General features: G+C 39.5%; 1 protein-coding gene across 1 annotated transcript in view; it reads left to right on the forward strand.

Annotated features, from left to right (window-relative positions):
* MEGF10 (multiple EGF like domains 10) overlaps nucleotides 1-27,153 on the forward strand; it is an 86,339-nt gene that overhangs the window by 52,037 nt on the left and 7,149 nt on the right. Inside the window, exons 12-22 of the mRNA XM_066181924.1 lie at nucleotides 2,360-2,523; nucleotides 5,392-5,494; nucleotides 14,687-14,833; nucleotides 16,873-17,007; nucleotides 17,364-17,492; nucleotides 19,999-20,127; nucleotides 21,228-21,356; nucleotides 23,228-23,356; nucleotides 23,829-24,065; nucleotides 25,029-25,156; nucleotides 25,321-25,444. Coding sequence (XP_066038021.1) covers nucleotides 2,360-2,523; nucleotides 5,392-5,494; nucleotides 14,687-14,833; nucleotides 16,873-17,007; nucleotides 17,364-17,492; nucleotides 19,999-20,127; nucleotides 21,228-21,356; nucleotides 23,228-23,356; nucleotides 23,829-24,065; nucleotides 25,029-25,156; nucleotides 25,321-25,444 — 1,554 coding nt within the window. The remainder of the gene's footprint in view (nucleotides 1-2,359; nucleotides 2,524-5,391; nucleotides 5,495-14,686; nucleotides 14,834-16,872; nucleotides 17,008-17,363; nucleotides 17,493-19,998; nucleotides 20,128-21,227; nucleotides 21,357-23,227; nucleotides 23,357-23,828; nucleotides 24,066-25,028; nucleotides 25,157-25,320; nucleotides 25,445-27,153) is intronic.

Consider the following 27,153-nt stretch of genomic DNA (forward strand, 5'->3'; position numbering starts at 1 on the left):
TTCTCTGCTCTCTCAGGAGGTCTGTGGGGTGTACCCTTGATCTGATGTCATCATTCCTAATCAAAATCATACAGAATCCCCAAATGGTTTTGTAGGAAATTACATAACTTTTCTATTTTTTTAAAATTAATGGGTTTCATTAGCCTTTAATAATTTGTTTTTAATTAATCATAACCAGTATGTTGACTAAAAGCAGTGTGTTAGTTTTGAATCACTTTTAGCCGCAATCTTGCAAAGTTTGTCATAAGCTGCTATTGTGGGAATACAGCTTGGGAAAAGTTACTGAAACTTCAAGTTTTCCTTAGCTTACTTTGATATGCTTCAATGAACAAAGCCTGGGGGAGGGAGATAGAGAGAGTCGTATTGCTCAAAATGAATACAAGAAGTGCAGAATTTATGGGCTACAAAGACATTTTGCAGAAACCAGACGATGAGGAAGCAAGAAGATAACAAAGAACAAGAAGATAACAAATTCCATATACAGATGTTGGAAACTCCCTACCTGGGGAAAAGATAATAAAAAGAGTGAAAGCTACAGACTAATTAGCCTGAGAAGTGAGGAATCAATTGCCAATAGAGGACAGAATGCTACATAATGAAAGAGAATTATGGAATTTAGAACCAATAAATAATAATTTGTTTGTTTGCTAAAAATGTATAAATAGGTGAAAAAGTTTTCTGTCTGCATCTCTGTGGAGGGCAGAATTTTTTCACCCACACACACAGACCCTGACCAGGAATAAACTAATGCCTGACTTGCTGACACAAAAAAGACAGTGTTAGAGGGGTTTATTTATACCAAGGATTTTGGAGGAATGGGAGGGACCTTAAAGATCATTTTGTTCCACCCCCTGCCATGGCAGGAACATCTCCTATTATCCCAGGTTGCTCCAAGCCCCAGTGTCCAACCTGGCCTTGGTCACTGCCAGAGATCCAGGGGCAGCTACAGCTTCTCTGGGCACCCTGTACCAGGGCCTCCCCACCCTCCCAGGGAACAATTCCTTCTCAAAATCCCATGTAAAAAGAGTTTGCTAGACAAATAGCCACTAAATTTTTCAGGGACTGATGCTGTTAAATCAGTTGTGCAGCAAATATGGAACTTTTACTCCTTCCAGAGACAGTGGAGCTAATTTAACCCTGTTCAGGTAAATATACAAAGTAGCTAGGCCGTGAGGAGAAAAATATTCCTTGGGCAACGCGGAATCCTATGTTCCTATCCTATCCTATCCTATCCTATCCTATCCTATCCTATCCTATCCTATCCTATCCTATCCTATCCTATCCTATTAAAACCCCATGCAGTTTTAATCATACTACAATGAAAAAGGACAGCAAAAAGTAAAATGAAACTGAACCTAGGTATTTGTCATGTAAACAAAGGAAGATTATAAATCCTGGGAAGACAGTTGAGGGAAAGTATCTCAATTTCCTAGCCGAATTACAAAAAATACTTTTTTTTTTTCCTAAAATGACCCCTAAATTTGAACTTACTAATGAAGCACAAGGCAGCCTGATTTCTGTGCATGTGTTTTGCCTATTGGTCAGTCTCAGTGCAGAATTACTTTTCCCTCCACTTACTATAAATAAGGTACAAAATTAGAAACTTGGCCTGTGTCACTGGTGATGATGTGACTTACTGCCTCACACTGTTCCTCTTGATTCCAATGGATGATCACATTTTAAAAAAATCTATTCACATCTCAGTCTATCCAGTCTGCAAACCATTGCTATCAGGCATGATCAGTGGTGAATGCTGCATTTTAGAGCTATTTTCCATTACATTTCTTTTTTTTTTTTGGAGTAAAGTACAGAAATCATCTGAAAAGTCTTCTCTGTTTCCTATGACAATCCAATTTATGCAATACTTTTATGTTTTCTTGCTCTCTTTTTTTTTTGTTGGTTGTTTTGTTTTGTTTTGTTTTGTTAGATACCTGTTAAATTACAGGACTGTCTGAGTTGAATGCTGGTGGAATAATTATGAAAGCAGCAGCTTGAGCCTAGGGAAAATATTCCTAATTATTTTCAGGCTACACCTTAACACTTTCAGTGTAGTTTAGAGCTTCTCAGTGAAATGTCAAGGTGTCTCTGTTTCCATTTCAGATCTTCTATCAGTCTCTTTTGCTTATTGGCACCCATCTGCAGATGTGCACAGATGTTACAAGGTGCCCTTGAACACTTTTGTTCCAACCTGGACAAGCCCTCAGCTGAAGCTGCTGATAAATCCTGCAGTGAATTTTACCCCAGTATTGCCCATCTCAGAGACATGCCCCATGGCAGGCAGAGGAAAGCATCCTCTGAGAGGAACGGGGGAAAACCTGATTAATTTCTGACTTTAATCTCTTTTTTTTTTTCTTGGCAGGTTGGCATGGTGTGGATTGCTCCATAAATTGCCCCAGTGGCACGTGGGGACTGGGCTGTAACCTGACCTGCCAGTGTCTTAACGGAGGGGCTTGTAATGCTCTGGATGGAACCTGTACCTGTGCCCCAGGATGGAGGGGAGAGAAATGTGAACTCCCTTGCCAGGTGGTTTATTAATTCCATTGAATTTTGAGGTGTTGTAGGAGAATATTAGGCAGGGAGGGGGATCTGTCATTCTTTGTCTCCGTGGAGATGAGTCCTTTGGTGCACGCAGGATGGGGTGCAGGGTCAGGGACAGGCACTAACAATTCTTCTAGCATTTCTTCATCAAATCCTATCAAACTGCTACTGTTCAGCTACTTTTAAGTATAAATCATGAGAGAAAAATACATCCCAAATCAAGTAATGTCAGTTAAATACTTTTTTTCTCGTATCTGTGTTACAGTATGAATAAAGAATTTTCATTCCTTCTCAGTCAAAAGTGAGAGGCTCCTCTTACCACCCAGTTCCATGACAGGTCTTTACTTTTCTACTGGGGTTTTGACATTTACTCTCTCCCAGACTTTAGAAAATCAGCAATCATTGTGAGGACAAGGGTATGCTCTTTATCAAGATCTGTAATCTTGTAATCTGCAGCCTTGAGGAAATAAAATATGTAAATTCAAATATGTAATTTCAGAAGTTTTGAAATTGTAAAATTCCAAGAGGATTTGTTTTATTGTGTAACTGTTTGGTTTCAATTTTATTTCATACACTTTAAAAAAAAAGAGAAATATTTTATAAAAAATGGGTTTTTCCAGGTCCACTGTTCTCAGTGATGGACTTCAATTTTCTGGGAAAATATATAAAAAAACTAATTATTAAAATAAACTGCCCTCTGCTCTTCTTTTCCCATGTCAATTGTTAACTTTTGCAATGTATCTGCAGAGCAGGTTGTTGGTTTGATGTAACTGCAAAGGAATCACCTGAAGTGAACACACATCCTGTAAATTTGCCTCCCAAATCACATTTAAGCTTCCTTCAGTTTGGACAAGCTCTACTGAGCAATGACATGATGGTAGTAGCTGAACTACAGCAGAAAACTGGAAATCACCTTGTTTTGAATGAAAATTTGTTCTGCTGTACTGCACTAGGAACAGTCAGGAGTGATTTTTTGAGGCTTTGCTTTTGGTTTCAAGATGAAGCACTCCTGTAGTGAATAAAGTGGCAAATAAAACTGACTATGTTCTGGAAAGGTGATGGCAGTATCACATGTGCAGTGTTTCCAACAATGCATTTCCATCAGAAGACTGATTTTTCTGTTTCCTCATGCAGTTTTGTTTGTCACTTAGTGCCTGATTCTGAAGGGTGATGAGACCTCCCAAGATGCATTAGCTCTTCAAAACCGACATTTAAAAATGACATATATTGTTACAGAGCAGTTGCATCCCTATCCCAAACTTAGTAAAATAAAGCTTAAAAGCATTTCTGTATTAGATAATTCAGCATGCCCAAGCTCATTATCTTCCTCTCCCTCTCTCCATCTACATCAAGCAATGTCCAGAAGCATTTACCTATTTCAAATGCAAATTCTGCTTCAAAATTCCAGAGCAGGGAATAAACAGAAATTGTTTATTCAAATAATAATAAATAAAATCATTTGGAAAAAAATAATTCAAATACTTCCAGTTGTCTGAAATGTTTTTCATGTCTGAGCAGAGACTTTATTTAAATCAATGTATTTCAGTTTGTTTCAGTAACTTCAGAACATTATTATCACTGCTCAGATTGTTGTTCAAGATTTGAACTACAGTTTGGACTTCAGTCCAAGTACATAACAGGCTAATAATACTGCTCTTCACAGCATATTTGAGGATTTCCTTTCATTCCAAATCTGATTATATGCGAAGGAAATGCTTAATCTTTTCTTTTTCTGTATATAAAAGTGTAGTGTTGAGATGAGCGAAAGGCCCCTTACAGTGAAGTAATGTAAGATTTTGTTCTACCTAAAGATTGGCAGTTGAAAAGCTAAATCCTGTGGCACTTGGTTGGAATGTATGCATGAACATCAAAAAACATTAGATTAATTTTCATGTAGGTTTTATTAAGATTTTTAATGTGACTGACACCAATTTTTAGCCTTGAATATAAATGTTGGGGTTTAAACCTGACATGTTTTTTTTCCTTTTTTGCCTTTGCTGTGGGTAACCCTGAAGTATTACTGTAAATTATCCTGGCCTTTTTTCTGTGCTCTTTTTTTTCTAATTTGGTTCCGACATTTTTTTTTCAAGATCAGTTAAATGTTATACTTTGCCTTGTTTGGAGATTGTAAAGAATCTGCACTTCTCAGTTTCTTGGGTTGATTTTGTGTGAAATTATCCACAGATGTGTGTGCTAGCCTCTACGGAAGAAGCAGGAAAAGCAAATTCAAATGTTGAGATGTTTTCCATGAAAAAAGAAATACACCAACAGGGTGAATCAACTTGTAATTTTAATCTCTTGTTGGTTCAAAAAAATGTTGCATAGGTAAAAAACTAAAGTTTTGTTCTGTGCACTGTCCCATAGCCAAAGATTATCTCTTTTTGATGGAGTATGTGTTGTAGTACAGAGAGAAATGTTTTTAATCAAAAGAGAAATGTTTCTCATTGAAAGTGATAGTTGGCGTTATTTATGCAGTGAACCTCACACTGAAGGCATCTTGTGACTTAATGATTTTCACTCGTTTTCTTAAAAATTATGCCTCTGTGTGGTACCCATTTTGACCCATAAGCATAGATCTCAGGGTTTGATGCAGTAAAGAGACTTAATTGTTTTAGTTTGGGATTTTTCAAGAGAGCATAATTCATTCTTTATCTTCCCTACTTTAATGAAAGAATGAAAGTGTAGGATGCTGACATGTTCCAAACACCACAAGTATTTTACATTAATATCAGCCTAGAGATTTGGGAGAGATCTGTGGTTGCTTTGTGAGGCTGGGCTGACCATAACTTGTCTCTCCTCTAACTCCCAGCTGCCACATCATCTCTGTGTTTTTCTGTTTTTTTATTGCCACAGGATGGTACGTACGGCCTGGACTGCGCTGAGCGCTGTGACTGCAGCCACGCGGACGGGTGCCACCCCGCCACAGGCTACTGCCGCTGCCTCCCGGGATGGTCAGGTACAGGAGACACCCTTGGGGAGCACAACCAGAGTTTCCCCCACAGTGGGACTTGGTTTTGTGGGCAAAGGAAGAGTTTGTGAGGTTGGAAAGGGAAAGGGCCCCCTTCTGTGGCCGCTGTGTTCCTCCTATGACTCACGGGTGGGGAAGCTTTGTCCAATGTGGGATCTGCAAAAAACTGGGAATGGAAAAGGAAATGTTAAAGCTTGTGCACCTCCACTACACAATTACTTACAAAAGTGGTGATCAACTGTAAATACCCAAGGTTATTGTGGCAGCTTTGGGGTAAAGAGTCATGACCAGAAACTCAGGAAGCTTTGTTCAGGCAGCCAAGAAGAGGATGAACCATTTCCTAACTTGGCGACTTCCTAACTTGTCTCAAACCAAGACAACCATGCAGAAACTGTGCTGCCATTTCACTGTCTCAAGTTTCTCTGCACATACTTTGTCCCGTTGTCCTGTATGAAAATTTCCTGACTTTTTTTTTTTTTTTTTGGTAATGTTGTGATTTTAAGAACTATGTCAGTCGAATCATTCACAAAAATTTGGCACTGTTGTTGCACCCTCTTGCTGGTGGAGAGCAAGATTTTTTGAAAATACGGTGGAACCAAGCAGAAAGGCAGCTATCATGCTGCCTTTATCTCTAGGATAAAGAGATTTCCCTTTATCTCTAGGAGGGAGTTTTAGGTCTCACAGGGATTTCTAAGCTTTAATTTTGGAAGAGCTCTGTGATTTCCAGTAAGGTTTAATTAACACTGTAAGTTTTCCCCTCTTGGAGTGATCCAGACTTGCTGCCTCACTGTGATGCTGCGATGTTGGAAGGATCAGATCTCACATCGCCTGTCTGTGTGGGCTCCTTCCGTTTAATAATGAGAAGTCAGCATGAAAACCAAACCTTAAAAAGCATGTTTGTGCTCTGAAAATCAGTGATTTCTGTTCTATTTGTGATTTCAGACATATTCCACTCTTCTATAAACTAATGTTTAACCTAACTGAATTGTAGGTTCATGATAGAATTGTTTTCTTTTTTCTATGGTGCTTTTAGACAAAGTAGGTGGAGGTGAGCTCCTAATTTGATCAAGAAGATACAGTCTTACTATATTTTTCCCCAAACCTTTATTTTTGTATGCTCTTTCTTCCTAGCTCTGTGGATAGATTGCTAACATCTTGTTTGAAGTACATAACACTTGGTGTCTACAATTCAGGTTGATTAACTGTAACTGATTAGAGCTTACCTGCTGTTTTTTCTACTTTCTGTTCAGATGAACATGACTTTAATGATTATTGGGGGTAGAAAGTGGAAATCTCTAGGGGATACAGATATACAGGAAGAGCTCCTGCTTTGCTCTGGGAGCACAGCTATCTATTATTCACTCATTTTTTCTGTTTATCAGCTCTTTGAGAAGGCCTGTCTCACCATTCCCTCTCAGTGTGAGTGAGAGGAGCTTCAAGAGCCAGTACTCACATAACTGAGGCAGGACTTTTTTGGTTCAATTCTCTTCCCACAAGCTGCAGTGTGACTTGCCATCAGCCACTCAGATGCCTCAGGTGTTCAAAAAATAGTAGAAGCTACCTGAGTGAATTATGAAAAAACACTGTTAGCCTTATGCCAGCTATTGCAATTTTTCCTGACACTACTTTGTATTTATTTCATTATGATGTTAATGTCCTTAACTTTCAGGTAGTTTTCAGGTAATTGTGTGTGTGTTCAGACACATTTCCACAAACTTACATTTGAATCTGCTCAAAATGTGATCTCATAAATTACTAAATGTATTAATGAAAGAATACCCACCATAAAAACATGTGAACAGTTGCTGATCTTAACGATGCAGGTAGGTATAGCTGTTCACAAGTCCAAAAGACACAGCTTGAAGTACCTTCTGTTAATCTTCTAAAATTGAGACAGACATTGAAGGTCAAAAGGTGTGTTAATGAATAGATCCAGGTTAAAACAGGCAGTTTTGAAAGGTCAGATTAAAAATCTAGCAGTGCTTTTTATAACAGGTTATGAAAATTACCTGGCCAGTGTGATATAACTAACCCAGAGTGTGACAGAGGCTTCAAGTGCAGCACAAACCTTGACTGTGCTTGGATTCAGGTATGGGAAAGAATATCAATATATCAGTAATATACATTATATAAAATAAGATAAAGACATATAATAGTAATTTTGTGTAGTAAAATCTTACTTCACTTTCGTTCTTAGAAAGGGAAAAGACTTCACAAGAAAGAGACTTCAGGCCTAATTACTGGTAAAATTAAGCCCACCATCCCTGGATGATGTCATCAGAACAGCATGTGTGTGACCAGTTTTGACATGTTGGTGATGTCTAGACGCACTTTACAGCATCCACAGCATAGCTCACTTTATAACTCAGTGTCTGGAAAAATCCTCCTCCCACACTAAGCATGTTAGAGCAATACCCAACGAGGAATCCAGGCTTCGTGCAGATGCTTATATTTGGAATGATTAAAAAAAAGGAGGGAATACTTCAGGAAAGGACTCTCAAATAGCTGCTGTAACAGTGCATTGCAGGACTAGTAGTAGATTGTAGGATTAAAGAGGGAGGTTGTGCATAGAGTTGTGTGGAGAAGCAGGTGGAGGATGTCTGGAAAATACAGGAGCTTCTAAAATGGAAGAAATTATGTTAGAGTGTCTTAGCACTGCTTTTTTTTTGTGTTGGATTTCTGAAAGTAACTGTCAGACATACTAGTTTTGGGTGGGTAGTGTTACCTACCTAGTCAAAAAACAGAGAGAGAAAATGAGATTTTGGATCAGTTTAATAATTATTTAAGCCAAATGACCCCAAAACCAATGGGAAGGTAGTGTTAAAAATAAATACATTTTGAGGAAGCATTTAAAATACATTTTAAAATCTAAAATTTTAAATACATTTAAAAATTTAAACTTGTGAGTATTTTTTGGTTTTAAGCACAAGTAAATCCATGACGCCAGGGTCAACTTCCCAAAATGTTCTGATGCCATCAAAATAACACAGACTTTCCAAGAAGGTACTTTAAACACAGCATTTTCCTCAGCCCAGGGAAGAGAACAGTTATGTGCACTTCCCCCAGGGAATTTCATCAGAGGGAATAGTTTATGTAACTTTTCAGAAGCAAATGAAGTAGTGACACAGTTGTCCCACAAGGCTGGGGAGGAGGAAACACTGCATGGGGAGGGTGGGTCAGTGACCTTGGAGTGTGAGGGAGGTCTGAGCTGCTGACGTGGGCATGAGGGCTTGGCCTCAACCTCCAGAGAGAGCTGCAGCTCCCATTGGTTCAGCAATGAGATGCTGTAAGGTTTAGTTTTCTTAAGTAGTTTTTATGGGGCTTTTAGCATGCCCAGTGTGTTCTCTTTTCCTTCTTAGGTTTTCCTTAGGAGTAAAAGTTATGTTTTTGACTATTTTGTTAAAAAGACTCAAGAAATAGTTAAAATTTCCTTTCATTAGATCTCTGGTTTTTATTTTGGGGTGCTGGTTTTCATTTGGGTTCTGTTTCAGCCTAAACAAAAGTGACTTAGGTTTACAGGACCCCTTTTAGAAATCCTGTGCTCTTTTGTAGTTTGCATCATGTTTTCCCTCTGCAGCAGCATAATTCTGTTTAGGGAAGGAAGAGTTAAGGGTGATGGTTTTTTCCTGGCAGTCTGACCATTCCATCACGTTCCAGGAGCCACATGACAGGATGGCAAAAATGAGAAACATCCGCCCACACAGAGGATGATGTCTGCCCCAAACTCTCTCATCCCTTGACATTTTCACTATATCTTATAAATAACTTCTTTTTCATTTGGAGGGAAAATTCTTTTTCATTTCCCAGTAGCCAGAGAGTGGAAAAGAGTGATAACTATTAAAATAGAAAACAGAAGAAACACAGAAAATATACTCTCCTGATAGGTAATGATAATTCTCCTGTTAAGTTATACCAAAACTCTGGGGTAAGTTCCATTAAAAAGGTACATCTAACACTTCTCTCAGCAAGCAACCAGCAAGTTGCCATGATAGTTTCATCCCTTAATCTTATCTGTTCTGCAAGCAGCTGTGAAACTAAATTTCTCCCAAATTTCCTGAAAGATTAGGGAACTCATATTCTTGCGAACCGAGGTTTTGCATTAAAGCAATAATCAGACTAATTAAAGCAATATGATTAATTAAAATGGCAAAAGCTTTTTTCCTCCAGACAGTTTATTAGTGTAATTGCAGTGATGTGGGTGTTCCTGATCATACTTCACTGCTGTGCCTCCACTGGTGCAGCTCCGCCATACCTTTGCATTTGCGAGGAGATGTCACATAAGGGTGGCGCAACACTTGTTACTCTCAAAATCAATTTAAAGGCTATGTGATATCAGGGATTATGAAATACCAGTAGTCTCCTATCTCTTCCCAAACAGCGGCAGTGGTTTGTGGAAAAGACAGATGCAGTAATACCAGCCCACATTTCACCAGCGGGCATAGCATTTATCCACAGGCTGTATCAGGAAGGGTGTCGGTGACTTTTTCTGTGCTGGACACCTGCTGGTATTACTCAGCTCACCCATCACCAGATGTGTTGTTTCTGTGTCCTTCCATGTGCACATTTGTTGCTGGATTATGAAGGGGAGGTCTGCAATCTGACACCCACCCCACTAGTGGAAACACCCAGGTCCGCTGGGAGGCTGCATGCAGCTCTGCCTTGACCCTCAGCTTTCCATGAGTATGCATTTTTCCGCCTCCTACAAAGCAAAAACCAGAATTGCAAGAGTTCTGTCATGGGTCTCTAAAAATGAGTTGCTGCTGTAGCACCAGTGCACCCAAGTTGAGATTCTCTTGTAAAAACATGGTTTTCCCTCCACTGCTGCCAGTTTCCCCATGCCCCCTGAAGGACAAGGGCCCATTGGGAGGAATACTCAGTGAGCTCCAAAAATGAAATGATAATTGAGCACTCTCTCATGATAAATAACAAATTTTCTTTTCAAAGCTGGTGAGAGGAATTCTCTCCAAACAAAAGGTTTGGCTCCACCCTACATCTATACTTCACTGTGTCTATATGTCTCTTCTCTGTGCACTGTGGTGGATCTTTATGTGGAAGAAATGCCACCCTTCTAGGGAAAGAAAAAAAAAAGAGCTTTGAATCAGTGATTGAGTGTATCTGTTTTCTGCCTACGAGGAAGTTAAGAAAGGGAGAAGTGCATAGAGCACCTCTGGAGTGCATAGCAGTATGTAGCAAGAGTATGGCCTTCAGAAGGATACTAGAAATAGCTCAGAAGGGGTTCTGCCACTAAAATTTAGATAAGGATGTTTTAGAATTTAGAAAATTTAGATGTTTTAGATGTTTTGAAAAATTTAGAAGGATGTTTTCCTTCAAACTCAGATGTCGTCATTGACAGTCTTTTCTAGCTAACTTCCTACCAAAACTTGCAGCCACAGACTCTCCTGCAGGGAAGCAGCTGAAATCTGAACTTTGACAGAAAAACCTCTGATCCTCTCATTAGCTCCTCAATTTGGGACACTTCAATTAATTCCTCTGGCTACCTTCAGCAGTGGAACAAGGTGACAAAAGACAGTGAGGGTACTTAAAAATAGTACCTGTGACATTTTTTACCACCTCCCTTTCTTTGGGCTGCCCATCCATTATTTGACCGAGAAATGAGGAAAGTAATCCTCACCATCAGAAGTTGCAGCTGCCTTGAATAGAAGTGTTAGTTTTTCTCAAATAAGGAAGGGTGAGCTGTTGGACCATAATGGGAAAGCTTAACCATGACACCAAGATTCCTCCAGCCTTTAAAGGTCTTGTTCCCTCTTTAGTTTGGGCTGCTATGTTTTGCACTGGTACATGGGAAGTACACCAGTATATAAATAGGTTTTAATGCTGAGGGGTTATACTGGAAAGTTCCACATGTGTTAACATAAATTGCACAGCAAATACATATTCTTTAGGAAAAAAAAGGAAAATTCTTCTTAAAGTTTAGATATCCTTTTATCAGGCTAATGGAAACATAATATGCTGGAAAATAGCACTTAATCCAATAGTAAATTTGCCTGCGAAGATAGTAAGAAATAATTGGTAAATTTTTATTCCCCTCTTGAAGTGATAAAACAAATTAGTTGTTTGTTGATCTGACTCAGGAGTCACAATTTAAAAACACAGCATAGGGAGCGTGCAAATGCTCTGCTAGCATGGGCAAAAGGAGTGGTATCCCTAAAGGATTCCTCACTTCATTCATGCAATTACAAATGCTGGGGGAATGCTGATTTGGATGTGAGGCCCCCAGCATAAAGCACTGGGCATTAAATGCACGAGCATTTCTTCAGAGCAGCTTAGCTGAAGTTTATCATGACCATTCAGCTATTGCCTAGCAACTTGTGAAGGCCATCAAAGAGCTCTTTGTCCATAGCTCTGGCAAAAACATCTTCTCGCAGATATCAGTATCAGAACCAACATGAAAACTTAATAAAAACAATTTTATTGTGTAAGAGATTAATACTTACATGAAACTGTGGCAATAATAAACCAGTTGGTAACACTGTTGTAAAAGCTGAGTCTAATCTTGCTTTGCAAGTTCTAGTAAAAATGCTTGTTTTTTCCTGGATAATTTCTGGCTTTTCTATCACAGCATGGCTTTCTTTGCTGAAATTTCATAAAAAGCATCACTCTGGAAATTACTTTTTAAAATCTTTTGATCCCTTTAATATTTCTAACCTGTTCTTTCTCAAAAATACACATTTGGTTTTTTACAACTGTAAGATACAAAACTCAACCTGTTATTTTTGAGTGCCTTGTGAACCTACCAAAATAAATAAATAGTGAGTGAGACTGAAAACTGTTTTAGTAAGTAGAGAGGCAGTAAATAACTAAATGATTTCTCCCTTGCTACATTCCTCCTTTACACTCAGAGGAGTGAAATTGATTTTCCTTATGATCGAGAGTGAATGTAATAAAATTACAGTGAAACAGAATCATGTTTAGCAGTCTTGCAGTTTGTTATGTTGTCATCATTGTTAGTCAATGACATTCAGTGTACACTGTTTATTTGCTAAGTAGAGTGATGCCGTTCTTCACCTCCTCGTAAGGAGTGAAAGTGGGAAATAAAAGGCAGGTTTTTCAGTTTCCCTAAGGGATAATTTTTCCTGATGTGTACTGAAGGAGCCTTTTCTTTCCCTTTTTTCATTTTTAGTGGTAGTTGCTGGCTGTTTTAAGCCCTGTGGCTCTGTGCAGCATGGGACCCATTGTCTTCTCCATCCCAGTGTGCCCACATCACCCTTGGACACTCTGCTGTCATAAAGCATCCTCTGTGCACAGATCAAGGCAGTATAATTGAGCCTGGTATTATTGTATGTCACTGGTCTACATAATCTCAGATAATGCACTTTGGTAACTCTTGGCAACCAGTGGCTTGTTAATAGTGACCATTATACACTGAGCACTGCTGACAGCCATTGAGGCTGTGAAAAATGTCTTTTCTGCAGCAGGGTGCACCGAGTGCAGCTATGTGTGATATGGCAGATAACTCTCTGAGGTGCTCTGCCTGTGTTTTCACAGACTTAGAGACCCAAATCCTCTAGTCTGGGAACACCACGCAAAGCAGCAGCTGGAAAGACGTGGTCTTGTTTCTGGGGGGAAAAAAAAGAAAGTGAATTAAAATGCAGTGATGTCATACTGCTCTTGTGCACCAGCATCTCTCAAAATCAAACGTTTCTCTTTAATTTTCTTATCCATAAATGAGTTAATGACAAGGTTGAATAAGATGGCTGAGCAACAAGTCAACACTGCCTCTCAAATGTAGATGGAGGCAGGAGAATGACATTGTCTAGGCAGGCAGAAAGTTAAAAAGGAGTGATGTAAACAGCCTTTCATTTTCTGACAATAGGTTTGTTTTAGGTCAGTACTAATGATCATTGTGCAGTCAGGGCTTTGAGGTGGCCTGTGTACTGTCTGTCAGTATTTGGATTTTTAAAATCAAGTGTTCTGTCTTGCTGGCACAGGTTGGTGCAATCTGTTGAAACATGTATTTGATTCTTCAGTCTGTTGATTGTCCTACAGAGAAAAACAGTTCGTGAGTCTGGAGTTCCACCTTTCCTCTAATTAGAGAGTTGATCTTTAGATATGGGCAGCTTTGCAAGGCACATGCTGGGGGTGTTGAGGAGTCACCTCTTAGTCAGATCTACCAGCAAACCATGTAATTATTTTTCAGGATTTTTACAAGCAGTAGGTTTTGGCGTTCAAAGATTTTTTTTTTTTCCTTGTCACATGTAAAACTGTTTTGCTTTTTTTAGACCTCTGGCAGCCATTGAACTTGCAGCATATTTTGCTGGAAATACAAAGCAAGACGTGCTTGTGGTTGGATCCAGTCCACTTTCCCCATAGTGGAGGGTTCATTCAGTAGAGGCATTACAATAAAACTTGATTGTTAATGCAAAGTGCTGCAGACACAATTTAGTCTGAGTTCCACAGTGGTGCCTGCTGGCATTTAACATGCACAGTGCTTCTTAAAAAGCAGGAAAATTATATTTAATGTTGCTGCATTGTGAAAAAAAATTGACAAGCAAACAAACAAAAGAACCCAGCAAACAAACTGTGATTGGATGATTGTAATGGGTGGCTTGTATTACGATCTATGTGTAGAGATTCAGGTTGTGGCCATTTTACAATCAATTTTATACCAAAGCAGGTTAAACTAAGCACTGGCTGACCAACATCCTTAACACTGTGGCAGCTAAGGATTTTGGAATGCTCACATGGTGTGTCTGGAAACCCTTTGTGTGCACTACATTTTTCCATTTGGTACGAGGCTGAGCAGTAATCAGCTCACCACTAATTAAAAATCATTCTGTGTCCTGCACCCCATTATTATACACAAATTATATCAGACATGAAGAATTCTCAGCAGGAAAAGTTCCTGAAGTACCTTCTGTCATGCATTTTCCAAACATAAAATCTGAAACCAAAAATCTTCTGTTTTGAAACAGCCATTCTGGTGTAAGCAAAAGCCATTTATGTACCTCTCATCAAAATTGGAATATGAGGGAAATTCACTGTTCTAGGGAAGGCAGGAACAGAGATGCAAGGTTATCTTGTACTTTCCTGATGTTAATGATGTCTTGATAAACAGGTTGTGTGAGCTGTGTTTGAAAGTTCAGCCCTCTGAGAAGCAAAGGTTTAACCTAACTGTGCACAAGAGCTCTTCACAGATGTTTTGTTTCATTGTGTTTGCAGGTATTCACTGTGACAGTGTGTGTGCTGAGGGACAGTGGGGTCCAAATTGCTCCTTGCCTTGTTACTGCAAAAATGGAGCATCCTGCTCTCCAGATGATGGGATCTGTGAGTGTGCACCAGGATACAGAGGCACTACTTGCCAGAGAAGTAAGGACAACATAAATGCTTTAAAAATCTGTTTCTCCCTCAGTTGCTTGGAAAACATATACAACATCATAATGTTTTGCTAACTGTAGTGTGAAAGACTAGGAAACAGGCCTTGATTGGACATTTTGTCAAAATACATGAATATTCAGGAAAAAAAAAGGGTTACCTGAAATGAAAAAATGTTTCCATCTAGTAGTGCTCTTCTTATTATGGTACAGTTTTCCTTTTATTCTCTGTTTGTCCTGTGGCACTCTTATGAACGTGACTTTCCAAGAAAGTCGTAGGGGAATCCATTCTAAAGTATTTCCAAATGTGATTGATGAGTGTTAAGTTTGTAATACAGGTAAATAAAACATACTTGAGTTTCAGAAACTAAAATCCTTCCTGTTGAGTCTGCTAGGAATCATTAGCTTACTTAATACTTGGGGGTTTAACACTTGTTTTGTAAGCATAGTCGGTGGGATCAGGCATAAGCAGATGATGTCAAATATACCCATGGTTCCTTTTGAAAAACTTGTCTGGGTAAAATAAAAATTGCATGGAGAGATACAGATGAACTAAGGAAAATCATGCCAGAATCGGGGAGATAAATAATAAGTCTGCTCTCCCAAGATTTGTCACAGTTTGCCAGCAGTCCAGCTGTCTTCAGTTTGAATCACTGAAGCTGTGAGGAAAAAGGTGTTCAGGAAAGAGAAATGTGAGTTGTCTGGAACTGGAGGGAGCCCAGTTTCCAGAGTACGTCTCCTAGAATTAAGAAGCAGATGGGTTAAGGACAACCAAAGATGCTGCTGGCTCTTCCAAACAAGCTTAAAAGGCAGGAGATGACCTAAAATGGTCACTGCCAGGGAGGAGAACCAGAGGAAGGTGAAGTTCTATGAGTCCAGAAATGGCAAAATTTCAAGCTGAAGGCTGTGACATGGCACTGCTAAATCCCACATCAGTGCGGCATTAATATTCCTTGAGCATATCTGACTGTGAGCAGTAATTATTCTCACTATCTAATCTCTAAGGGCCCTGCAGTCAATCAGTGCATCCAAAGTGTAACACTGCCATGTAAAAATGTTCCCTTGTGTTTTGGAACTGTGCCTGTAACCTGGACAAGAGGCTCCCAGTCCAGTGCCCCTCTGAGGCATGGTCTGCAGGCTGGGAAGACAAAGGTCATTTGAACAATTTGGATCCTGGTCAGAGGCTGCCTTTTCAGTAAACAGGAAGACCTTTTGGCACTGTTTCACTTGAAGAAGTTAATCTCTCTGGAGAGATCCTGGCCCTATAACTTGTATCAAGCGTGTAATTAAAAGACCGAATCTTGAATGAAATGGAAATACTGAAAAGATTCCAAGGTAGTTTTGTTACTGCTAATTGCAGCTGTTCAGGTATTTCTCTTGATCTCTTACCTAATATTCTAATTTATCAGGAAATAAATGCCAAGAGGAATTAGATCAACAAAGAAGGAGAAGCAGCCTTTTTTTCCTCCCCTTTTTTCCTTTTTCTTTTGAGAAACTCCTACTTTTTAGCATCACAATTAAGTAGACAACTTTGTATTTCTGGTCTCAGGTTTTCTGAAAGTTAGAGTGATTCTGTACCATGTAAAAGAAAGGTTGATTGGAAAACATCTTTGCTTTTTATCCAGTAAAGTTAGGTTTTTTGAATTCCAAGTTAAGAAACACATCAGGAATCAAGGTCTAAGATGACCTTACTCATCTAGAGATAAAACTATTCCCTCTGTTACTTCAGATGTGCTTCAAAAGATGTCCTTGTTTAGCCAAATAAAGTATGTGTGCATTTCAAACATTATCCAAGTTCAGGGTGACTTGACATGTAATGGAATGTCAACAAAGTCGTGATGAACTAGAATACACCAAATTCTTGAGGAGAGGGAGCAGATCTTGTTTTGGGAGTGTAAATCACTGAGCTGCACAAATAACAGCGACCACCACCAGGGCTGGAAAGCAGAGCCAGTTCCAAGCCAGGAGCAGATGTCCTGCAGGGTGGCTGATGGCAGGACAGCAGCAGTGACAGTCTGTCCTCTCTGGTTCCAGTCTGCTCGCCGGGGTTCTATGGACACCGCTGCAGCCAGACCTGCCCCCAGTGCGTGCACAGCAGTGGCCCCTGCCACCACATCACTGGCCTGTGTGACTGCCTGCCTGGATTCACAGGAGCCCTCTGCAATGAAGGTACAGCTGGCCATAAAGGCTCCATGGGATGCACTCGCCAAGCGCTGGAATGATTGCCATTCCATCACTTGGAAACTGTGAAACAGAAGATATTTTCTGTTGTGGAATGTTCTGTTTATAAATCGGGAACCTTAGGCTGTTCCATCCTTCAGTATGAAACCCTCTGTACTCTCAATTGCTTTATTTGTGTAATGAATATGGATATTGTGCTCGTTGTAATTTATAATACCTCACTTTACCCTTATACTAACCAGTACCTCTCTCAATTCAAATATTGGTTGTTTTCTTCTTAAATGAAAAAAATAAAATCTTGTTCTGATCACTAAGGGGTTCTAATTCTGACAATGCCTTCTCAGTATGTCCCAGTGGCAGATTTGGGAAGAACTGCGCTGGAATATGCACCTGCACCAATAATGGGACTTGTAATCCTATTGATAGATCCTGTCAGTGCTACCCTGGATGGATTGGTAGTGACTGTTCTCAGCGTAAGTACCAGCTTTTTTTTCCCCTTTAATTTTAGAACAAATAATCAGGGTCCAGCTAGTTAAAATACCTTTTTTTTGGTTTTGTAAAGAAACATTGTCTTAAATCAGAAATTAGGACTTCATGGTAAATAATGGAGAGATCCTAAACTTCTCTGGCCAGGCCAAGAACAAAGCTGAAATTTTCTCAGACACAGGTTAGTGCTCTGGCTGCACAACCATCAATGTTCTCACTAAGTATTTGAATGCTTTGTTAAAAAATTTTTCACTATGCCTTTTTTTTAAATGCTTATAACTCTCTGATGGATTTTCCTCTTTTGTAATTTTATAAGTTTTTTCACAGATAGATATTTTTAGTGTTATTCTGCCTCACTGAATGAGTATTCTCTTGGCGTGCTGAACTCTAAGTAGACTCTCATTACTGACTTAAAAAGGGAAAGGGAAGGTCCTAATTTTACTATTTTTCGTAGTTACTTTATTAAATAGTCACTTCCCATATGCCTGCATGGCTCTATGCAATTTATTACTTAGAGGAAAGAATTGTTTTAAGGAAAACTCTCAAAAGAAGCATATCCAATCCTTTAAGGTGGTAAAATCCACACAGTCTCAAACACACGTGCCAAAATTTCAGTCAACCCACTCGTGTGAATAAAAGAAGCTGCACCATACCCTGAAATATCAGACATTTTGCTGGGGTTTCCAGGGAAGTGCACTTTTTAATAACATATCTCATTGGTTTATATCATTTACAGTTTGACTGGCCCAGGTTAACAGGCTCTGCACAAGTGAAGGGTAACATCTGGGCCACTTGGGAAAAGAACCCAAAAAAACAACTTTCCTGGCTTAATTCTGTGAAGTGATTGGCATACACAGCCCAGTATGATACCAAAATAAATCTTGGGCCCAATTCCTGTGGAAGCCAGTGGCTGTAAAGGTCCCTGTTTCTATGATAAAATAAGTAGGTAGTTGGGAGACTAGCAGAATAGGGGTATTTAGGAGGAGGAGGGACTTACTCACTGAATCAATATCATGAAAATGGTGCCAGCAGTATGAATGGAAGTGTTTATTGAGGCTGTGCTCACGGACCATAACAGAGGAAGTTTATTTGCTTTGTATAAAGGCCTTTCGTTCACATGGAAAATAATGATTTCAGTAATTTCTTTCAGAACCAGTGACCTTTTTTAAACTTCTAATCTTTTGCCTGTATGTGATTTACATTCCTTCTTAGCTGACCACTAATGTCAAACACAAAACAAACAAACAAACAAAAAATCACAAGGCACAACTGAAGTGAAAATAACAACACCCCCCCCCCAAGCTTAGTGCTTTTTCTCAGTTCATCATAATATAATTTTAAATGAGCTGAAATTTGGAAAAAAAGGTGATACTTTGGAACAAGTACAGCCCACTTATACATAAATCATTATGCAAATGTTTAAAGGATTCAAGACTTTTATTGGTCTCAGGCAAGTAGATCAGTACAAAACAATAAGGAGTTACCACCCTTTTAAATTTACATTAAAAAAAAAAAACCCAAGGCTTCAGTGTCTGACCTGTTTCTTCTCTCCTATGAAATGGTGACACTGTACTTCCATAAAACTACTTTTAAAGTACTAAAAAATTATTTATTTTACTATTTATTTTTAAAATACTAAGTACTACTTAAAGTACTGCTTTCTTTACTAAAGGAAAAAAACCCTCAAGATGAGAATCCTACTCAACAAAAAGAGTCTATTCTTAGAGTACCCTCTTCACTTAGTGATATTCTACCATGAAGAAAATTATCTTTTGCTGTCTCTGAATAGTAATTAGTATTTTGGAACTTCGTAGTTCTAGTAGCAGCACATAGCATCAGATTCATCCATCATGACATTTCCAAAGCAGCCAGTAAATTCTGTCTCATAATGAGTCGACATGATTGTGAGCAAAATAATCTCCATTCTGTGGATAATTACTTGGTGTTTGGAAATACTATACTGATTATTGGACCCATGGAAGCAACTGAATTAACCAGATTAAGGTATAGACCTGATTATTTTCACGTTTAGGCAAAACCACAAAATTTAACAGTGGAAGCACAAAAAGCAGGCTCAGTATTGGATCTAAAGCTCTAGGCCATATAGGAGTTTCTCTGTTTTCCTTCACTTTTGGAGATTTAAAAGCTATATCACCTTGACTATTTGCAGAGTTAAACATAAGTGAAGAAAGAAAAGCTTTTCTCTCTGAGAAAGCTGCTAATATAATGTCCTATTTACTGAGTATCAAGTGTGCATTTTCACACATTTTAATATATTTCAGCACTTTTTACATGGAGTAAAATGATGCCTTACTGAAATGAATAAATCTGTGGCAGTTTGCTCAGAACAGAGCAGCCTAAAACATACACTTGAGAGAAAAACAGCAAACACCAAACAAAGCAGTGCTCATGTGTGAATGGAAGCAGCTCTATTTATGTACATCAAGGAACCTTTGTCATTCGGGGTTAATTAATTGCTCTGGGTTGTTGCAGCTTGCCCACCTTCCCACTGGGGACCGAACTGCATCCACACGTGCAACTGCCACAATGGAGCTTTCTGCAGTGCCTATGATGGGGAGTGCAAGTGCACCCCGGGTTGGACTGGCCTTTACTGCACACAGAGTAAGTGGATTTTGTGCTTATTCTTAGTCTGAACATCAGTGACAGAATTATCCTCCAGGACAGCTTGAACCTGGAATTCAAGTACTGACACAGAAGCTGTTTTATTTAGAACCTTGAAAGATGATTTCACTAGACTGTAACAACATAAATTTCTTTTGGGATTTTGTTCATTTAATAGTACATTAATACTGATTTCTTTTCCCCAAGAGCTTTTTGTTAAAGTAAAATAGCTGTGCAGTGACTGAGTGTAGGTATGTGGCATTCATTACATGCTGGCTAAGAGTTCATAGGAAGCTTGAGAAATAAACATTTGTTAGAAATAAATATGGGTAAAGTTGACTTACTGTCTTTCATATTACACTTTCAGTTTGGTTTACCTTCCATTCATGTTGCCTCACTGACTGTGATCCTGGCCACAACCCCTGGATTTGACCTCAAGAAAAACAGGACTGCTGACTGTGTTTTGCATTCAGTGTGCAAATACATGTTTTTCATAAATTCAGAACTTTGCTGTTTCAAATGAGTAATGTCACAGTGGCAAGAAATAACAGATACACTACAGGACCATATGGATGCAGTTCTGGGAGACATTCACTATGCTGGTTCAGCTGTCAGCTATCAGGGTTTTTTTGCTTCCTGCTGGTGAATAATGATCTCTTTGCTGTGGTGTGTCTTCTTCATACTGAAATGGTTTCTTTGTGAGTAGCTCAGGTACAATGCATTGTTGTTTTGACTTAATGCTTCAACAAAAACAATGAAGGAAATATGTCCAGAGGTTAACTGACTGATGGGCAGACTCCCAGAGTGCCCTCTTCCTCCTCCCTCAAATCTCTTTTGAAGCCTGTTTCTTCAAGGAGCTGTCCCTGCTGTCTTTTCAGGGCCTCTGCAGCCAGCATCATTTCCCAACCTCATTTTTGTCTGATGTGTGTTTTAAACCACTCCAGGCAAGGCAGGTCTCAGTCCCTCATACTGACAGAGAACTCTGAGTTTCTGAAGCTGCAGGAGCAAGCCCTCAGTAACACACTGAACCACAATGTTTGTCTTCCACTCCCAGAGCAGCTGTTTCACCCCTCTCCCCCCTCCCTTTGCTCGTGTTGCAGGGTGTCCCCTGGGGTTTTTTGGGAAGGACTGTGCCTTGATCTGCCAGTGCCGGAACGGAGCTGACTGCGACCACATCAGCGGGCAGTGCACGTGCCGGACGGGCTTCATGGGGCGGCACTGCGAGCACAGTGAGCACACCCCTCTCTCTGCCTTGGGACACAGCCTCTGGCCTCCAGGGGCAGTTCTGATGGGCACAGAGCTGGCCGCAGGCTTTTCCAAGCAGTGGTAAACCTGACTGAATTAAGTTGTTACGATGGTGGTGCCTGTTTCTTTGCACTACGTTTTAGTCACTTCGGGCGTAACACTAAAGGAACACCCAATACTCCATCATGTAAAAGCAACTAAATTAATCCAAGGAATTGTCATTAGCATCCTCTGAAAGCAACAAAATGTATCCATTAGCATAAACCACAGTGACAGCTAATAGCTGGAAACCTGGAGATGAGAACTAAGACATCAGTGCTGGTAGATGAAATTAATCTTCACTGTGTGGTTTTACAGCACAACTGCATTGTAAGAGCATTGTAGGTGGCTTTTACACCTACTGTTTTGTTTTCATGTGTATGGTTCTCCCCTCAGGAAGATCAGGGGTAACACCACTGACATCACTGGTGCCATAATGTTGTACAACATTAAAAGAATAGTCAGGTTGGTGAGCACAGGACTGTTTGTCCAACCTTTGCTGACTTCCTGGAACTGTGCTCCCAAATTTGTGCATTTTGATGACATCTGTATTTCTCCCCAAAACGTCACTAATGTTCAGGAAAAGATAATGTTTTAGGAGAGTCTCTTGATGTTGAAACATCACTTTGAATAATTTGGAAAATCTAACTCTAGTTTTGGATTTTTTATTTTATTGTACAAGTTGATAATAATGACTTAACAACATTAAGCTATATTTTTTGGTATTCATTCTAATTCAGATCTTGAAATGCCAAAATATATTATGACATGATGGGTTTTTCCCACCCATTTACCTCGGTATTTATAATCCTGTTTTATTGAGTATAATCAAGAAAAGGAGGAGGTACATAAACATGAAGTTTTTCACTTGAGTTGGGATTTGTCAAGACTGCAAGACAGTTCTCAGGCACCCGTTGAGTTAGTTTATTTTTTAAAATATTCCAAATTAGGAATGCATGAAAATGAGTTAGATTATTTTAAAAAGACAAAAAGCAGTAAATATAGTGGCAGAACTCTTGAGAAATTTCAGAAAAAGTGAAGAAATACTACACTTGCTAAAACCATCAGAACTACTATAATGTGACAGGCCACACAGTACCAAGAGGTGGCAGTATAAAATAAGTAACTTTTTATCAGTGCAGGGTAATTCTCTACCAGGATACTTACATGAGGTAGGAGACACTTTGATCAGTAATTAAGTATTGTATTAAGGTAATTCAGGTTATTAAGTACAACTTACCCGGTTACCTTATTGCTCCATAATTCAGCTTTTTCTCCTGGTGGTAGTTATCTCATTGTATACATTACAGTATTGGAGCATGCTATGGGCAGCAGGTTTGTTTCTCTGTAAATGTGTGGTGCATTTTAGACTCGCTGTTAGGGCTCCTTCCTTTTGCTGTTTTACATCAGCACGTCTGTAATACCATTCTGGTGTCTGGCTCCACCTGTATGATAACGAGATTTTTCAGGCACCAGGATCTGAGTCTTCTGCCTCTTTATTCACACCTTGCCCATTTCTTCACTGCTTTCTACCCTTTTTATAATTTTTTGCCTCTTTTTTTCCCCCTGGACTCCTCGCTGCACTGCCTTAGTGGCATTGCAGGTGAAGGATGAAAACACATCTAAACACAGATTTCTCTCTCTCCTGCACACCGAGGGGTCCTCTTAGGAGCATTTCCAGGAGAGATCCGATGCTGGTGACACATTGCCACCTGCTGCCCACGGACAGGAACGTGTGGGGGTTGGACTCTGTGGTGCTGCAGACCTGTAACTCCATAGCCTTTAATGAGTTTTTGCTTGCTTACGTTCTGTGCAGAGTGTCCCCAGGGCACATACGGGTATGGATGCCGCCAGATCTGTGACTGCCTGAACAACTCCACCTGTGACCACATCACTGGGACCTGCTACTGCAGCCCAGGCTGGAAGGGGGCCAGGTGTGATCAAGGTAAAGCCCAGATGCAATGAAATTTAATGTAATATTTCACACAGAAACTGTGCCATTCATTAAGTAAATCTGATACGTGTACTTAAGTAGCCCATTCTGCTAATTCATGTAAGTTTTGGAGGCTTTAAATTAGATGCCTTAGTGATAATTAACTGGAGCATGAAATTATAGGGCTGTGCTGCGCAAAGGTGCTGATGGACCATGGGCTTTACCTGCCTCATGCTTTTGCTCAAAGAATGTTCTTTTTTGAATTCATGAAACCATCTTTTTTCTGTGAAGATTCCAAGTGTTTTTCCTTTCTGTGAAGATTCTAAGTGGTTGTTTTCCATAAATTTAGGATTGGTTTCTGACAGAGTTCTATTCTGGCATTATTAAATACAGTTTGATTTAGAAGTGAAATTTTGTCTCCTGCTCCTGACACGTGACCCCTCTGGATTTATGCCACTGATTTTCATTTCTTCCTCTATTCCAGCTGGTGTAATTATAGTGGGAAACCTGAACAGCCTGAGCCGTACCAGCACTGCCCTCCCTGCTGACTCCTACCAGATAGGAGCCATAGCTGGCATCATCATTCTTGTCCTGGTTGTACTTTTCCTGCTGGTGCTGTTCATCATTTACAGGCAGAAGCAGAAAGGGAAGGAGACACATATGCCCACCGTGACCTACACCCCTGCTATGAGGGTCATCAATGCAGATTACACCATTTCAGGTATGCGATGTTTAGAACACTTTTTTTTTTCCTCCACCTCTTGGCTTTGTGCTCAGATCTGCCCTTAAAAGGGCTTGAATTCATGTATTTCTGCTTTCTGATACCAGGGAGGTGGCACACACTCGCAAAATGTGTTAATTTTAAAGAAAAGTGACCACATACCTCTCTTTACTGTATAACGTTTTGCACCCTCAAACTTTTTTTTCTGCATTAAACATGGACATTTCTATCTTCTATGCCTGCTTTTATATACAGTTGGAGTGCGGCAAAATCTAGTTTCTACAAGGGTCCTTAAATTAAATGCCAACAGCTTGAATAGACAAAGAATGTAGAAAATCAGGATTTTGTGCTGTCTGTGGCAAGATTGTGCAGAGAAACAGACAGCAAAAGGTTTGAAACTAATTAAGGGAAGAAGCAATGAAACAAACAGGAGTTTTTGACCTATTAAAGTGCCTGTGAGTTGGGATTCAATCGGTACACCAAACTTTAGGCAATTATGCCTTCTGAGCACCACTGTTAAGGAAAGCCGCAGCTGAAGAAGCAGGAGGACTTGTCAGAGTTAAGAAAAAGCAAATCAGCAAAGGTCCGGGTGTTCTTGAAGCACCAGAAAATGCTGGTGCAGACTTGATGGTAGAAGTGACTGTAATGATGACCAGAAAGGAATAACAGAGCAGGGACCACTGCAGAGAGAGGAATTAAGTCAGCTGGTTACACTTGTGAAAGTTCCTTGCTGAAAGTGAGGAGGACATGACTTGTCACTTCCTGCCCTGTATCTCTAATTTCTTTGAATGAAAAAAAAGGTTTTGTGTTTCTTGGGGTTTGTGTCTGAATGAGTAAAAAACCCTTGTGTTTGTTGGTTTTTTTTTTAAGATACTCTAGATTAGATCTGGAAATAAGTATAGCACTCTCAAAAAGTTTCTTAAAGAATTCAGTTGTTCATTTTCCTTTTTTTTTCCTTTTCAGAAACCATCCCTCATCCCAGTGGTGGAAATGTGAACAGCCAGTATTTCTCTAACCCCAGTTACCATACTCTGACTCAGTGCTCCAGCCCACCTCATGTCACTAACATGGAAAGACTGACCTTGGCAAAGGTAAAGCAGAAAAACATAGAAACTTCTCTGACAGTCTTTAGTTTATTTTACATTCTTCCCTAATCTCTCCTATTTGACTGATTTTTGCTCTTCCTGATTATCACCTGGAAATTCAGCATCTTGCTTGCAATTTCAGTTTTATTGCCTCTCTTTTCTTGAAATAGGCAAAAACCAGTCAGCTGTTTGTGAACCTGAAAAATACAGAGCCTGGAAAACGAAGTGCTGTCATGGACTATACAGGAACACTGCCAGCAGACTGGAAACACGGTGGCTACCTCAATGAGCTTGGTAAAACAAAACAAAAACCCCAAAACAAAACAAAACCAAACAACACCAAAAACCAAACCAAAACAAACAAACTCAAAAAAACCACCAAACCAACAGAGGAGAATGTGAATGTTATTTGTCGTATGTGGCATGCATCCCTTAAGGTAGAAAGAGACAAAGTGACCGCTTGTGAGGAATGATGGAACAGTTTTTACTGCCCAGTGCACAATGTACAAAATACCTTATTTGTATTAAAAGATTTCCTTACTGATTAGTTTCATAAAACAGTGGGGTTTTTACAATAAGGTTCTGCTTGGACAAAATTACAAATTCCTATTAAATAAATGAAAGGTTGCATATTCTTTTTCTTTTTTAAATCACCACAAAATGCAATCACTGGTTAAAAAAGTAATTTTTCATTGCCTGAGCCACTTCAGGTGTAAACAGTCGATCTTCCCAGCTAAGCCTCCTGTTTGGTAAAAGACAGAGCATTGTCTTTAAGAGGAGGAATTTCCAAGAAATGGTGAGACTTGCTGTATCTTGCTATTTGCTGTCTTTTTCATCCTTTTCCACTCTCATGCATTCCAAAAAGGCTGGATTGCAGTGACCAGTGAGAGCCTTAAAAGGACGTACAGTGGCAGTATAATTCAGAAAATTCAATTACCTTAATTTCTGGTACTTACACGTATCAGACTCTGGGATTCAGAACAACAGTGTGCAGCACTGGTTTTCTCCCTGCTCTTCCCCAGCCTCAGTCAAACCACATTTCAGGCTCAGATCTGTTGTTTGGTTCGGGGTTTGTTTGGTTGTTGGGGGTTTTTTTTTAGGAAAGGATTTCAGTCATAATGCTCAATATTCATCTTTATATTTCCTTAGAGCATTAGAACTTGCACTAAATGCTGCTCAGAGACACACACTGTGCTTAGCCCAAGGCAGGAGATCTTCAGCAATAGGGAGGTTCCAGAGGACTGGATGAATGCTGATACTGTGTCTGTTTGCTAGAAAATCAAATAGGATTACGTGGGTAACTCGAGGCTGGTGACATGAGCATCAAACTTGTGAAAACAACAGGACAGCTGACACGAGATCTAATAAGTAAAGATAGGGCAGGAATAAAATTCATTATGTTTAGGTCTCCTTAAATAGTATCACTTCCCTCTTGAAAACTACTAATTTTGTTTAGCTAGTGCATAGATAAAATCATTTTAGGTTTTTATAATGCTTCTAGCATAGTACCACAATACAGCCTAATTTAAAAATTAGCTCTCCACAGTATCAATCAAAGCTATTTGAATAAATCAGTAACTAGGAAAGTGCTAGGTCTCTGAAGACAGCTGTTGTGCCCTGCTGTTTACATTTATTGAGAGAAATCCGTGAGTAACAGGTAATTACAGAGTTGTCGATTCACATGCAAGGTGTTCAGGCCACTGGGGCTGGAACAGGGTAACCCTGATTGGGGAGTGATTAAATTTGGAAGCAGAGCATTGAGAATTGGAGTGAACTCTGCACACTCTGAGATTTTCAGGTCAGGGTGGGATGCCTTTTTGGTAGGTAGGGTTTATTCAAACAAACAAAAAAAAATGCTTTAGTCCAATAGCACTTATTAGGATTATTCAAGAGTGAGCAACTGGCGTTTTGTTAGGTCAAACATGATAATTTAATGGTCCCTTATGACCCACCTTCCCCGTTTCTGTTGGAAAATGTGCAAGCAAATAGTACAAGTGCTTCTG

This window comes from Chamaea fasciata, unplaced genomic scaffold (assembly GCF_029207755.1).
Source record: "Chamaea fasciata isolate MVZ Bird 193981 ecotype frontalis unplaced genomic scaffold, bChaFas1.0.hap1 SCAF_4, whole genome shotgun sequence".
NCBI lineage: Eukaryota > Metazoa > Chordata > Aves > Passeriformes > Sylviidae > Chamaea > Chamaea fasciata.